Below are 15,846 nucleotides of genomic sequence, written 5' to 3'. Positions count from 1 at the left end.
TCAGGCTGTTATTGTGCACCATGATCAATGTGACTTTGCAAATCCTTCATGCCAATAATTCTCCTCTTTTAAACTGGTATTGGGTGAGATTATCAGAACAAAACCAAAAAATTAAGATCACAGTTTATGCTCCCTGCTTTTGCAAATGATAGGTTAAGGTTTAGCACTGTAATAAACTATAGTCAATAACCTTCCTGCTTGTGTAATAATGCAAAAGCACTGTATAGATTGTATCCATATTGCTTAGTCTAAAAATAAACATGTACAGATTAAATAGGACATACATCATATCTATACATGATTCATTTATGAAAAGCAATTATTTGTGCTGAGAAGAGCAAAAGTCCAGTTTGGAGCCAACAAAATAATTAAGAATAAAGACAAAACAACATAAGCTTAATTATTATTATTTTAACATGTTAAAAATACAGTCACATCAAAATAGGATACACAGTTATAAAACTGTTGCAGATGACATAAGAAAATAGTGTGTATATATTTTATATATAAAAATCTACAGTATTTACTAATGCTGATACATATTTTGGAGCCTTGCGTTGCTTGCACAAATGAATTGTACAGCTTCGTTATCAATTACAGAACCATCATTAAACACTGAGATTATTACACTTAGCCACAATATTATATACATACATTTCTAAGCTGCTGCAAGCAATCAGAACTAAAGTAAGCCCAAGTCATATTTATCTTCACAATTTTATTTTAGTTTCAGTGTAGTGCTTTGCTAACTGTTACTTCGCTGCAGTTTGCAATTTTTAAAATATAAAATTGCCCAGTTATTAAAAATTACATCAGACACGTTATATACACACAAAAAAAATGTTTTGAAACATACTAAGTAAATGTTACTTCCATTTGTAAAAATTGTTTTACTTCTGTACCTTAAAACTTACCGAGCCAACCTGCAGCAATAATAGGCACTAAAGCTCATTCTTTAAAGGAAAAAAAAATAATCCATTTCTATGTTTTCAGTTAAACAAACCTTACAGAACAAAAGACAACAGGACAACCTTCCAAACCATACTAAACTGGTGTTGATGCCAATGTTTAGTACTTCAGTATTAGAAAAAAAATATCTCTGTTCAGCACTCCAAGGACCTCTTCTGGCAAGACCCTCCTGTGCCCCAGCTCCCAGGAAGGGGTCGGTGCATCCAGCACCTGCTACGCGGCACCAGCAGCTCCCAGGAGGAGCATCCCAAATGTGCCACTTCACCTGCTTCTCATCACCCCCAATTCACAGTCAAGGCAAGGAAAACACGAAGTAGAAAAGGCTGCAAACACTGGTTAAAATTACTTATGTCACCAGGAGTTTAAGGCTCCTGTTAACAACAGTCGGGATCATTTTAGTGTAAAACACCGCACAGTGTGAGCAGCCCGACAGCACAGCAGCACACGCCCCACCAGGCACAACCCTGCCAGCTCTTTGGGGTAAAAAAGGGCAAAACAGAACAGAATTGACTCGACAAAGCTCAAGAGAAGGGACACTGCATGCTCACACAGCTCAGGGAACATCAAGCCTTGAGCAAAGCTTGGACTCCTGCGTGCGCTTCACAGGAGCGTCAAGGAGCTGGTCGTTCTCTGACACTTGTGAGATTTGGCCCTGCAACCAGTTTTAGTCTCACAGCACAGCGTGGCAAAAAGGGAAGGGTGCAGCACCATTTCTGTATCAGGCATTACTCTCACTCTGCTCCAGTATTTTGCATATAGGACGACATTCTGAAGGTAGACTTGGGTGAGAAGGTAAAACTTCTCCACTTTCTATGCCCCTAAAAAAACCCCCTAAACACTGCCCTGAATTTTAAGCACCATTACTTAGCCAGATTAGAGACACATTTTTGGCTTTCTGCTTTTGCCTGCCTGCTCCTTCCTGCTGAGGAAAATAACAAACAGTAGTCAAAGGAGAGGAAATTAACTCTCATATAAGATTAAATTAATAACCCCAAAGCATCTCTCCTGCCCAGAACACATACTGGGATGCTGAGGCAGCTGTAAAAAAATGACAGAAATTCCCATTCAAAATGAATGGCTTCTCAAATAAATTACAAAGAAAAATTAATATGAAATAAAAGTACTTCACAAGCTTTGCCCAAAGTTAAATGCATTTACATTTAAACTCTTTAGCTCTTTTCCATATGAGTTTGTGTATTGTAAGTGCACACTCTCACACGCACACACACATCTGTACAGTGCATTAACAATGTCAGTCAAAATTAAACTTGTAAGTGTGTTACTGGTTTTAGGCAGAAGGATTGTAACACAAGTTATTTAAAAGTAAGGAGCGATGACAGCATAAACCACATGGTGTGTACGAGCTTATTGCTATGTCTGTGTGCATCAGATCACTTCCAACAGCTCCCATCCAAGCCCAAGAACTCCACCAGCCTTCAGCCAAAGTCTGAAACATCTCTGAAATTGTGTGGTTGTTTCTAAACTCGTGTGAACCGTCCGCATTTCAGAGAAGAACTGAGGTGGACCACCACTGACACAGTGACATTCAACTGGGTTTGGTTCTTGCCACTTTACTGAGCACAGCCAGCTCCTCAGAGAAGCACAGATTTGTGCACAGACAATCCATCGGATCTGTTCCGATAGTGCTGGGCTTGACCCGGTGGGCTGGAATATTGGTACTGTGCCGAGCCGTTCTCTTCAAAGGCTGGTGAAGTCCTGTATCTTACTGGGCTATCCACGGAAACAGCAGGAAGACTGTGGTCTTGAAAAGGTGTTGGCTGAAAATGCTGGTATTTCTGGAAATTATCCAGGTGGCCTTTGTTAAGGTCTTGGCTCCAGGGCTGCCTGTAGGGCTCGTGTCTGTAGGCATAGGCAGCATCTGGCCACTTCCTATCCTCTGGCACATAATCCACTGGAGGGATTATGAATCTGACACCCGGGGAGGACCTTGAGTTGCTGGTATAAGCATCGACAGGGGCTACTTCTGTGTGACCAGGGGCTGGTGGAAGAGGATTTTGTCGACTGGCAGGATAGGAATTCATTGGTAGTTTATTGGGGGAATAATCTACTGACATAAAAGGCCCGTATGGCCTCCCAGAGGGGCTGGTTCGACTCCCGTGGTAATGCAGAGGGACAGAACTTGCATTGCCTATGCCAGAAACATGCTTTGGAGAATTCCCATGGTAAGTAGGTGGATTACTATAAGATGGCAGTGGCTGTTTTGCATTCAGTCCGTGAGATGGGCCATCAGACTGAGATGCATATTTTGGAGACCTGGGTTGTGAAGCAAAGGTGTAATTATTGGGTATTTTTAACGGAGCCGGTACTTTTTCCGTTTGCCTTCTTGGACTATTGGAATATGCCACATGCCTAGGGCTCTGTGGAAGAGCTCTCTCAAGCATCTCTTCAACAACATTCTCATTCTCAGTTTCATCTTCTGAAACATTGTCATACTGAGATGCATTAGACCCTCGCTTACCTTCATCAGCATCCAAAACCCTCATCTTTTGCTTTACATTCAAAGACTGCATTTCTCCAGGACTTGGTGGTGGGCCCGAAACCAAATGGTTTACTGGCCTCCCTTTCACATCTGCAGTAAGTTGCATTGTCTTTTCAATTATTTTGATATCAGACGGTTTATTCCACTTAGGTACGAATTCCCTTCTTGTATTTGAAGTAGCATTAGAATTTTGATTAGCAGCTGCATTATTGTACTGGCTCGAGGTGTCTGGCTCTGCTGGCTGAGGCTTTTTTCTGGTATCCACCTCGTTCTTAGGCAAACTGTTTTGTGTCTCTATTGGTCGAATCTTCTGCTGTTTTAAGGAAGGTTTCTTTTCCACCGAATTAATTCTTTTTCGGTCATTTGATGAACTTTCTGGTTCTTCTTCTATGGATGGTCTCCTCTCTGTCCTTCTGGCTGCTTGTGTACCAGTGCTATTCTGTCCGTTAAGCATTGGAGTGGAGTTAAGCACAGAAGGCTGAGGTTCTGATGAAATCTGCCCCAATGGCTTCTTTGGAAGTTCATCTTCTTTACCTAAAAAAAGAACAGGAATAACATAAATTCACCTTTGTGCAAAAGTCTTCTTTGATCTGTTGGTCATGCAAGCAAAAATAACTATGAATTAACAGAGCCTCTCTCTGGGTCACCAATCTGCTGAACACCTCCAAGGTTCTTCTGTACACTGACACTGAACACAGATTTTTTTATGGCTCTCATCCCAACCAGTTATTCTAGTCTTCCTTCCTACAGCTGACACAACCTTGTCAAGCTTTTGCTCTACCTAGACACTGCAAAAAATGATTTTCCTAGATGACATTTTGGTTACAGTACCTACTCTGCACATAATCCTCCTCACATTAAGCAAACTATTTTTCTCCACCTTAAAAATCCTTCCCAATATCCCTATCCCATCTATTGTTTTCCATTCATTCATCTTTTAATGTTCACTTCTGGCAAGCTACACTATAAACTTTCTCCCACTTTGCTTTTTGGTTGGAGCTCCCCATTAACATCTGCACAATTAAGACCTTGCTCCCCCTAAACCCCTGCCTAGAAATTTCATCCTCAGAATTAAAAAGTTCCAGTAAAAGGCTCTACATAGAATAATTTTCTTTTCAGTTCAGCTTTTTATCAGTATAGAACAACTGAAATAGCTGACACTAATACTGGCCACGCCACAGTTTCAGTCGAGCATTCCATGGACAAGTTTTGCCAAACACAAGGACATCACTTACAGAACACAGACATTAATGGAAAGTTCCCCCAGACTGGAGCTCAACACATTGCAATAGCCAGTGGTAAACATTAGTTATGTGAGGACCCAGAACAACCCAGACTGACACTACAGAAAGAATAAAGAAGTGTTTCATGGCTCATAGAAAAATTCACATCAAATTTTCCATGGCAATCCTTCTCCTTAGCAGTCACCACCCTTCATAATCTCAGCCAAAGTCTTTTATCATATCCACTTGCATATAACTTATTTAACTGTGCAATCCATTACTTTCACATTATAAGCAGAAAAGGTCACACACTTCTCATTAAATGTATTAATCTAGATTTAATTCATTTGATCTTCAGCATTTAAAAAAAACCCATAAAACTTTTTAAGTCACCATAACCAAACAAATCCTACTCACTGTGTATCTATTTATTAAGCAGAAGCTCTGTTGTAAAGAGAAAGAAAAGAAATGGCTACCCTTACTTTAATGTTACACAAAATAAATTATGCAAAATGGCTGTTGGTAAAATAATCTTGTTTGATCCCTCCTTCTTCCTATGACAAGAACTGTAGAATCTTTTTCCATCAAAGATCATAAAGTTAGCATCTCACTTTCTAGCTATTTGTAATTGAAATTCTTTGTCTATATGGGTTCACAGGAGTTAAGACATACAATGTCTCTCTCCCTGACTCGAGTGTTGTGGTTACAAGTGAGTGATGTTCATTTATACAGGCACGAGCCCGAGTTCAATCTTTGATGACTGGTTCATGATACAGACACACAGAGGAAAGCCAGCAGCCAAGGTCGGTATTATTTATTGTAACAGTGTAACAAACTACCACCACGGATCAGTTGCTATATAAACTAAATGAAAACTCAAGAGTTTGTGCCAGCCAGGACATAGCAGGAGGACAGCAGGGAAGAACACAATGGTGCTGTGTGTCATGACAAGATAACTAAATAAAAGCACTTAACAGAAACAGGCTGGTTTGGCCAAACAATTAAACCAGCCTTTTCTTGATTTTTCTTCATAAGAGGCCAAAGGTCATATGGGAACCTACCCTTTGCTTCAGAAATAACTTTAGAAACCTCAGTATACATATAACACACACAGCATACCCAGGCTTCCTGTAGAAAACCCCTCCACTCCAATTTTCCCCAGTTATCCTCCTCTCAATCACGATCATACAATGATGTAGATACACAAACCTCTCACACCCCAGGTACTCACTGTCCACCTTGCAACCAACCTGGCAAAGGCAGATCCTCCTGCTGAGCCCTCTCCTCAATTTCTTGTGTCCAAAGGGGAGATTCCCCATGCTAAATCCCAGGGTTATACACCTGGCACACTGTACTCCAGGATGGAGAACACCCCCACAGACAGCACAGCTGGGTACACGGGGGGGCAGGACCTCAGCATTGGGCTCCAAGGAATTGCAAGTCTCATGTTTGGTCTCTTCCAATGAGGGGCCCTGCTATTCCCAAATCAGGTTAAAATCTGGAGCATGGCTTTGCAGCCTTGCATGCCACTGGAGGAACAGAGGAGAGGACAGAGGAACGAGCTGCATGGATGCTGCAAATGGGTGATTTAACAGCTCTGCAACACACTGACTGCTGCAGCCTCTCCAAAATTGTCCTTTAGTCTTCACGAACAGGAGTTCACTTTCTGAACTTGCTTCAGTTCGGCAAGAAGCATTTGTACCACTTAATTCCATCTGCCTCCTCACACACAGTGTCAGGCAAAGCTGAAGATCTTGTCTTCTAAACAAAAGTGAATTTTGCCCATAATAAATATTCCTGATACTGGAACTACATGTTACAGTGCTTTCAATCTTACCAGTCTTGAATGTTAAAACAGCATGAAGTCTGAATACAATACTTTGTTATGAACAAAGTAAATACCAAAAACTTGTCATCTAAATCATACAGAACTAGTCTGTATATGCTGCCAATCCATTTATAACCTCCAGGAGGATCCATAGCAGCTACAGGACAGCATAAGAAAATGGCTCCTCAACATCCCTAAATTATTTAATTTCTGTTCCTGCATGCAAGAAATGTTTTAGAAAAATTGTTTATTTTCTTCTATGCTTGAAGTTAAAATATTCCAGTTATACATACAAAAACCCCTGAAGACCAGTTCCTCTAGCAGCTGCAATGCTTCCTTCATTTGGCCAGAGATGTTAAAAGCACGAACTGATTTCCCTTCTTCCAGCTTTTACTCTAAGAAATTCCTACAGAGCAATAGGAAATCCTTTAAATATACTTGGTTGCACAATAAAGGTGGGGTTTGTGTCAGTTTTTGGTTTTTAATTTCACACACTTAAGGTTTCTTAATTACCATTAAGCTCTAATAAACCCAAGTGAGAATACTGCAGACATTTTTATTGAATTCTACCTTGACTGCTTTGAAGGTTACTTTCTGTCACCTTTCCTTCTCATTTCAGGGTAAAAGAACACACCACAACCAGGCATATGTGGACTCCATGGTCTAGATGATGTGTGGGGTAACCTGAATTACAGCTGTACAATGAGTATCAGGAAAGTGAAATTGTTAAAACTCAACATTAATTCATGTACTGAGTAACAAGCAAAGTGTTACAAGACAACAGTTCATTCAGAAGAAAAGCTCTGCATTGTAACAGCATGATACTGTGTCTAGAGGTTGGTAATGCCAAAGCTTCATGCTTTCAGGAAAAACAAAAATATGGAACAAGTACATGTGGAAGGAGGTCAGTGGGGAAAAGAAGAAATACAGCTTTAAATCTTAGCCATGGGGCTCTACAAAACTCGGTTTAACTTGACCCTTGGACAGAACAACTGACACAGCCTTGCTTAGTCACCACATCTGCATGTGCAACTAGGAAAGGCCATGTTGCCAGAGGTACCAACTCAGGAATCAAGCACAGGCCTCGCTCTGGTTCCAAAGCACTCAAGCACTGATCACCTCCTGCCATAAAAAGCACATCAACCCAACTTGAGCTGTGTAAGGACCTACAGTGCTGCAGCAAATAGAAACCCTGCAAACCAGTCACCTTCTAAAGGAAAACCAAATTGTTTGAAAATGCAAAATGGATATTTAATTCTAGTTGAAATATACAGCTCATACATAAATATCCATACACACATGCACAGAGCTGCCACTCACAGTGAAACTACCAAGTACTTCAAAAAAACAAATAAAGACTCCCGAAGTTCAAAAACAGTTCACAAGATTAACCAGGTAGAGGATAACCACATTACCACCATGCACCTGACTGCCATGGGACATTCCTCAAATGCACAAGTAGCATGCAAACTGTGTCTGTGAATGCTTTAACCAGTCCACTGTCAGCAAGAACAGCAAGAAACCCACGATGCTGCATGCTGGCAAGAATGAAAGAAAGGAGGTAATAAAAGCAAAAAGCTGAAGAAATGAAAACACAATGCAAAGGCAAACAAAAGAAACTAAGTCACAACAAACATCTCTGCCTTAAGAGGTACAAACAGCTCGCCAGACAAGCATGCAAAAGCACCAATTCCTTCAAGCCACATTTCTTTTATCTACCAATTTTCCACTCCAAATCTGCCTAAAGCCTCACACGCAGCTCTCAACCATCTTTACTACTTCAACTAAACTCACTGTTCAAACTCCTTGGATTCGAGCATGAAAAAATTTTATGTGGGTCTTTTCAAGGACATTCAATTGAATATCTGTTTGTGTTGTTGATCCAAAATCTGAGTTTATTCACTGTCTGGACATACCTGTCCAACTGAAAAAGGGAAAAAACTTCTGAATTCTACAAGAAGTATTTTTGGGACAAGTGCTTTTCTATAAATCCATGATGTTTAGATACAAGGTTTATAAGCATTTTAGAAGCAGAAGTTAAGGCAAAGCTGTTTAGTTCAGCTGTGACTGTTCTGGCAGTGACCTATGGAATCACTGAATGTGCCTTTGTCCTCTGAAGTGATCTGGGCTATCAGATTTTTCCCAAGTTGCCAGTATTCACGTGAGATGGGAATCTTTTAACTCTCATCCTTCTCTCCTCCCTTCTTTCAACAGAACAGGTTCCTAGACAGTGTAGTTACTGGCTTTTCCCAAAGACAAACATTTTATCAGCTTGTATCAGAAATTACAGAGCGGGAACTACAGGATTTTCTATTTTTCCTTTAAAAGAAAGGCAGTGATTTGGCTTCTATGCAGTATAGCATAAAATAAGCAAACAAATAATATAGGGTGAAAAATGGGTAAGGAAGGAGAGAAATGGAAGGAGAGGGAGACAATTTAAGCAAAACAAGAAGAATCAGGTGCCTGTTTGTTGTTGGTAAACATATTCCCTGACATGAAAAGCAGCAAAGCAAATATGAGCAGGTCTGACTGTTCCCCAAAAGACAAGACATTCAAGTCATGTTAAAGAAACTTTGTGCCCTGATTTCCTCCTGCTCAAACAAGCCTTGGCCACCACCCAGTGGAAGTCGGTCTCCACTGCAAGACTTTTCCAGATAATTGCTTCAGGAGGCACTAACAGCCTCATGCATCGAGTAGCAGACATATAATTGGAGTAAAGTGCTTTAAGTGCTCTCTCCGGTGAATAACAGTCTAGTCCTTAATTTCAGCACCAGAATACATGCACTTTGACTGTTCTAACACAATTTTCAAGGATGGTAATGGTCATAAAAACAACTCTTGAAATGACATCTTGAAATTTTGTGTTTATTTTCCATCAGTGACATGCCATCTTCTGCAGTTTACAAGTCTAAGAGAATTTTAAAGAAATTTAAGTGCCTGCACTAGAAGCTCAGGGTGCTCTCTGTAAGTCAGCCTTCGCTCCTCCTCTTTTATATGCCTTCAATGCCAAAGGAATTACTAAATGAAATCCTGCTGGACAACTTGAAGGAAGAACAAAATACACTATTTGCCTTTCTGCCGCTGTGTCGCTTTCGTAGTACTGACAGCAAGGAAAACTTACTTTATAAACATCTGCATTCAGATAAACAATGGAAATGTTAACAGATTTGGACCAACATAACTCTCTGGGTCATATATTTAAAGATCATGGAAGTTTTAAACAGTAAATGTTTTTAAACAAAGGAAATCCGAAGTCTAAAACTGCTGAAGATATACACTAATTATATTAGTATAATTCCATATATTATTTTAGTTCATAATATTGTAAAGCAGTTGTACCACACAAGAAACAAGGCAGAAAAAATAGTTTAGTTGATTAAAACACGAAATGCATTATCTGAAATAGCTACTTGGGTATTCTTCAAGCACAAGTGAAAAATCCAAAATACCTCTGAAACAAAACACAACCAAAAGAAAGACACCATCAGAAACAGGAAAGTCAAGCTGACTTATGTATTTCTATTGTTTTGGCTGTCAAAAGGCACATTAGAGAACAGACATTATTTAATAGATTATTAATATTCCTATTAATGTAGCATACACTTCTGCACTGTCACCAATGAATATGTGAAATAGATAATTGAATAAAAGATACTGATAATAAATTTAATAAAATATAACTTCAAAAATAAATATCAGATAAACATTTTAAAATTTATGGCAAATGCAAGATTTAAATTTTGCTAGTTTTCCCTGAATACAGAAAAGGTTGGGAAAACTAGAACTGAGTCAGAGTTTAAAGCTGGTGTTATCATGCACAAACATAGTTAAATTGATGACAACAACAGGACCAGATTTCAAAATTTGCCAATAGTGTTTTAAAATTAAGCACAAGAGGTTTATGTCTGATTTAGGGTCTGCTGTTAGGTCTATTAAACTTTTAGTCATTTAAAAAAAAAATCCAACCCAGGACCTTTTCAGGACAACTTATATCAAAACACAGGTGAGAAACTGTCTCAAGAACAGACCTGAGAGGCTTCAAGCCTTCAAGGTGGGCCTGGCTGCCCTGTTTACAAAGGACTAGATTAATAAACTATTTTCAGCAAATTATTTTTAATATGAAACTTTTACAGGCAAGCACTTCTGTTTATTAAAGTCAGACACTATAAAAATCTATTCATATATAAATATTGTTTATTAAGCATTGCATTATTCATGTAGTTCTACAGGAACGAGTTATAGCAAAGCTGGAAATTTTATCCCTATCTTGTGAGCACTTAAAGAATTTTGCTGCTGTTTTAAATAACAGACATGGAAAGAACCTGCATCAAGAAATTTTGGAAATCAATGGTGTACCCCAAGAAAATTCCTCTCATTATGCTCTAAACATCATCCTTGAATTAAGGAAGACATTGTCCATCCTACATGAGATCTGGCAGCTGGAGAAGATGTGAAGTCATACAGAGTCAGGTGAGTGTGCTGTTCAGGAACCAGCCGTGGTGTGGACACACTGCACCACATTCCAGGCAATCCAGAAAATACCAAATGCCTTTCCTACTAAATTTGCTTGAGGGTATGTCAGAGGAGAAATACCTTACAGGACAGTTTTTACTGTCTAGCTGTCACAGCCTGCCTCTCCAGGGCTCAATAACCACGTGGCTTCCCAGTAAGAAGTGTTCTTATCCATACAGTCACTGTCTCCACAGAGTCACCGGAAGAGAGGGATGCCTGCCTTGGGTTGTAGGTACAGCACTTGAGTTGCAAGCCATGCTCTGAAGGTTGCAGTTGCTAAGCACAGGCCATCCTACACTGGCCAGCACTTGGACTAGAAATTACCACAAAGAGGAGGGAAAATCCAGGGTCTGCTTTCTGCAAAATAGCCCCAGTATTGGCAAGAACAGATATACAAAATTAGCAAGATCCCCTTAATATCCATGTTTTCTGGCTGAGCCTTTTAAGGGTTTTAACAGTGAGAAAGTGTCTTCCTTCTGTGCTCTGAAGGGAACATGGAGCTCCTTAATTCAGTGGGAGAAGCCATGGAGGAAGCAAGCCAGGGAAAGCTACATCAGACATAAGCAGACATCCACTTTAAAGTAACACAAAAGTTATTACCTCTTTTAATATCCTACTGCAGCTTACCCTACTAGGGCAGGAAAATCTATACAGCCTAACAAAGGATGCCAGATGGAAAATTCCACAGAGCTTAATTAGCTCACTGCTATTCCTGGATGACTGATACTGATGCAACTGTAAGATGGAGACTTTTTTCTTTTTCCTAACACGCATTTTTACTTTAGTTCTTAAAGGTGTAATTGTTGCTCAGGGAAAAAAAAAAAGTACAAGATAGGAAGTAGTGCTTTGATTTCAGCTGAGAAAACAAAAATAAACACTATTTTCTGAGGCTACAGTGAATGTTTCAATGAACAGGTATTTTTGTGGCTGCATGACACAGAATGGTTTCATATGTTTTAGATGGAATTAGAAGAAAAATAGTAAGACTCAAGGTAGTAAAGACAGTAGAGTCACACAGACATCTGTATCGGGTTTGTGTGGCAAAGCTTTGGTAGCAGGGGAGGCTACAGGGATGGTTTCTGTGAGGACCTGGAGAAGATTCCCCCATGTCCAACAAAGCCAATGCCAGCTGGATCCAGGACTGGCCAAGACTGAGCACAACAGGGATGGTGGCAGCAGCTCTGGGATAACTGAGTTAAGAAGGGGAGTTAAAAAAACCTGCTCAAGAGCAAATGCAGCTGGAGAAAGGAATGAGAACAGGTGAGAGAAACAGCCCTGCAGACACCCAGGTCAGTCGAGGAGGGGCAGGTGCTCCACGTGCCACCGCAGAGATTCACCTGCAGCACCTGAGGCCTGGAGGGCCCCACACCAGAGCAGGTGGATGCCCAAAGGAAGGTGTAACCCCATGGGAAGTCTACACTGGAGCAGGCTCCTGGCAGGACCTGTGGACCCATGGAAAGAGGAACCCACACTGGAGCAGGTTTGGTGGCAGGAGCTGTGACCTCATAGGGGATCCACACTGGAGCAGCCTGTTCCTGAAAAACTGCCCCCAGTGGGAGGGACACACAATGGAGTAGTTTGTGAGACACTGCAGCCCTTGGGAAGCGCCCACGCTGGAGCAGCTCATGGACAACTGCAGCCTGTGGGAGGCACCCCATGACTGAGAAAAGGAAGAGTGTGAGGAGTCCTCACCTTGCAGAGAAAGAAGCAGCAGAAACAATGTGATGAACTGACCACAACCCACATTCCCTGTCCACCTGCTCTGCTGGGGGGGGGGATGGAAGACAGAAAAAAATGGGAGTGAAGTTGAACCCTGGAAAAAGGGAGGGGTGGGGGAAAATTTTTTTTAATATTTGGTTCTGTTTCTCACTATCATACTCTGACTAGATTAGTAATAAATTCAATTAGTTTTCCCAAGTCAAGTCTGTTCTGCCCATGATGGGAACTGCTGAGTGATCTCTCCCTGCCCTTATCTCAATCCAAAAGCCTTTCCTTGTATTTTCTCTCCCCTGCCCAGCTGAGGACAGCAGTGACAGAGCAGTTTTGGTGGACACCTGGTGTCCTGCCACGACATATGAGCAAAGCAGAATGCCTAGAAATTGTTCAGAACCCGTAAAAAAATATTAGTTGAAGACAGTGATTAATAAAACCAAAATTAAGAGAGAAAAAATTTAAAAAAATAAAACCAAAGGCTTGTAAAATTCATATGAAGAACAAATGAGGCAGCCTCACCCAAGTACAGATAACAGCAGACAAATCAGCCAGATTCCCAAGGATTAGGATGAAGGCACTTTATTTTTATTCTGTGAAAGGTTAAGGAATGTTCCCTTCTACCCCTTACAAAAACATACCACACAGAGGCTTTCCCAGGCTACTTTGAAATTAAGAAGGAAAAAAGCTCAATTTCTCATCTAGCACCAAAATATAATTCACTTTGGCTTTGCTTTTCCTATTTCAATCTCCCGCATTCATGTCGAAGGGGAAAAAAACAACTAACAAAATACATTTTGTTACTGATGTTGTTTTAGCTACCCAAAATAAAGAACCAGTATTGCTCGAAACAATTAGCATCCTGTCAGCTTGTCATATCAGAAGTTACACTGAAGTGTACCCAGTATGAAACCAAACAACTTGCATTTCATGGCTAAACTGCCTTGGCAAGAAGATACAGTCACTGTCCTTTGCTGTTGGTACCCACAAGAAGACTCCTTGAGTCTCACACTTTCTGTTCCAAGGTGGGTGGCTCTCATGTCACCTAAAGCCTCCTCAAACTTTCTGTGAAAATCCAGAGCACTCTCAAACAAAATTTCACTTGAAGGCATTTTATATTCCACAAAAACAAAAGCCTTAAAACATAAATAAGTTAGGAACAGACTTTCTGCCTTCTGCATCAAGAAAATTTTCAGTAAATTTTGTATTTTCTGCAGAAACTCTCAACGTGACTTGCATGGATCTGATTTTCTAGGCTGGAAGATACAGCACCATAAAAATCTTACCCAATTCTTCAGCTACCACAGTCTGGAAACTAGGAACTTTTCACTGATGAAATTTAACTTTACCACATTCATGAAAAATCCACACATCCACAAACTTTTGAAGTTGTTGGGATAAGCCCCTCATTGTTCAAATATAACCACTGGACTTCAATGATCCTTAAGGATTGCTTCCATCTCAGGATATCCTATGATTCCGTGATGGAGTAGAACTGATGCCAAAGGATGAAGTTGTTCATCTTGGCCAAGCATCAGCTGTGACAAAGCTGTGACAAAGCTCATGGCTGAAGAGCAGTGATGGAAAGAACAACTTCAGCAGCACAACATTTCTCAAGACTGAAGCTTGTGGAAAAAGGATGGAAAGAAGGCAGGATGGGAAGGCTACGATTACGAAGGGGAAGGAATAGATGAAAAGACAAGGGCAGGAACTGGACTTTGGCCTACTGTGGGTGGAAGAAAGTCAGCTGGAGAGATTGTACAGAAATTCAGAAAGAGAGCAAAACACAGGAATAGGGAGAAACAGGAAGCTGACAAGAAGCCAAGATGATGAAAAGCAGAAAGTGTTTGTACTCCATAGGAACAGATCTGCTGAAGAACCAGATGAAACAGGTATTTATCTGTGGTGGGCAGTTGACACAGCCCAATACTGCATGCAATAAATAATGTCTACAGAAACAGAAAAATTCAGTTCATTAATGAAAGAACAAATTATCACAACAATGCTACATAGGCAACCTTTATTCAGACACTTCTTAACTTCTGAAAGCAAACCACAGCAACTTTATTTAAAGTTACTTTAAGGTAATTTTTGCAAGGCTTGTAATTTTTTTTAAATATACATTTCTCAGATACTATTCTACAATTAAAGGATAAAGAAAAGCACTGAGTAATCACAAGAAAAATTCTAATTAAACATTGTGGAGGTGGGGATAGAAAAAAAGAATAGAATCTTAATAGAGGAGGAAGATCCTACACATTTCATAAGCAATGCAACAAAACAACCATCTCTGCTCTGCAACCAAAAACACAAAGATGGAGAAGAAAAAAAGAAAATTATTCCATTAAAAACCCAGCAGGTCTATCACCTGCACACAATTAAAAATCTGGATTTGACTAACAGAAGAAACTATTTGACCTGAAGTTTGTTCCACATCTAATCAAAACAGAGTGGATTCCCAGACAATGCTGTTGCTTCAAAAAATTTCAAACCCTGATATTTGAACTTTGACCTGAAAGGTTTTATAAATTCAAGTTAATAAAATTATCAGAACACAGGATGTTTCAAAGTGCTTTGCCATTAGCTTAAAACCAGTAAACAAAACACCAAAAAAGAACAAATTCATGAAAGCAAAAGTGTTGATTTTAAACTGTGAAGTATTTCTGGGTAAAAAACCCCAAAATCTATGCAGTGATGAAGAGAGAAACATTTGCATTATTTTCAACAGCATTACTTAACACTTTAAAAATGAACAATGTGTAAATAGCTCCAAATATCTCAGTGTGCATATGTGCAAGTTTCTTACCTGCTGCTGGTAAATCCAGCTTTGCTCGTTTCAATTCCGCTATAGAATTTTGGAGCTGCTCTATTACAAAGTCATCTTCATAGAAGAAATCCTTGGCTAAAGTCTCCTGCAGAAATTTTACAAGCTCTTCCATTTGTAATTTCATCAGATGCTCTATATAAGGAGAAAATATTATATTATACATTAAGATATCTTGATAATGAACACTGGAAAATGTATTTCCATCATTAGGTGCTTTTGTTTTCAAAGTAGAATGAAAAATACTTGTTAATTATGCAGATAACTGATTTCTACACCA

General features: G+C 39.9%; 1 protein-coding gene across 8 annotated transcripts in view; it reads right to left on the bottom strand.

The window, feature by feature from the left end:
- Nucleotides 1–391: 391 nt before the first annotated feature.
- Nucleotides 392–15,846, bottom strand: part of USP6NL (USP6 N-terminal like) — a 117,495-nt gene continuing 102,040 nt past the window's right edge. For all 8 annotated transcript variants that reach the window (XM_027679553.1, XM_027679550.1, XM_027679554.1 and 5 more), the window contains 2 exons: nt 15,549–15,701; nt 392–4,003 (listed from right to left, as the gene is read on the bottom strand). In XM_027679553.1, coding sequence (XP_027535354.1) covers nt 2,562–4,003; nt 15,549–15,701 — 1,595 coding nt within the window. In that variant the 3' untranslated portion in view covers nt 392–2,561. The remainder of the gene's footprint in view (nt 4,004–15,548; nt 15,702–15,846) is intronic.

This window comes from Neopelma chrysocephalum, unplaced genomic scaffold (assembly GCF_003984885.1).
Source record: "Neopelma chrysocephalum unplaced genomic scaffold, ASM398488v2 Primary Assembly neopelma1_45, whole genome shotgun sequence".
Taxonomy (NCBI): Eukaryota; Metazoa; Chordata; class Aves; order Passeriformes; family Pipridae; genus Neopelma; species Neopelma chrysocephalum.
The sequence above is the reverse complement of the archived record's forward strand: the minus strand, read 5'-3'. Positions and strand labels throughout refer to the sequence as shown.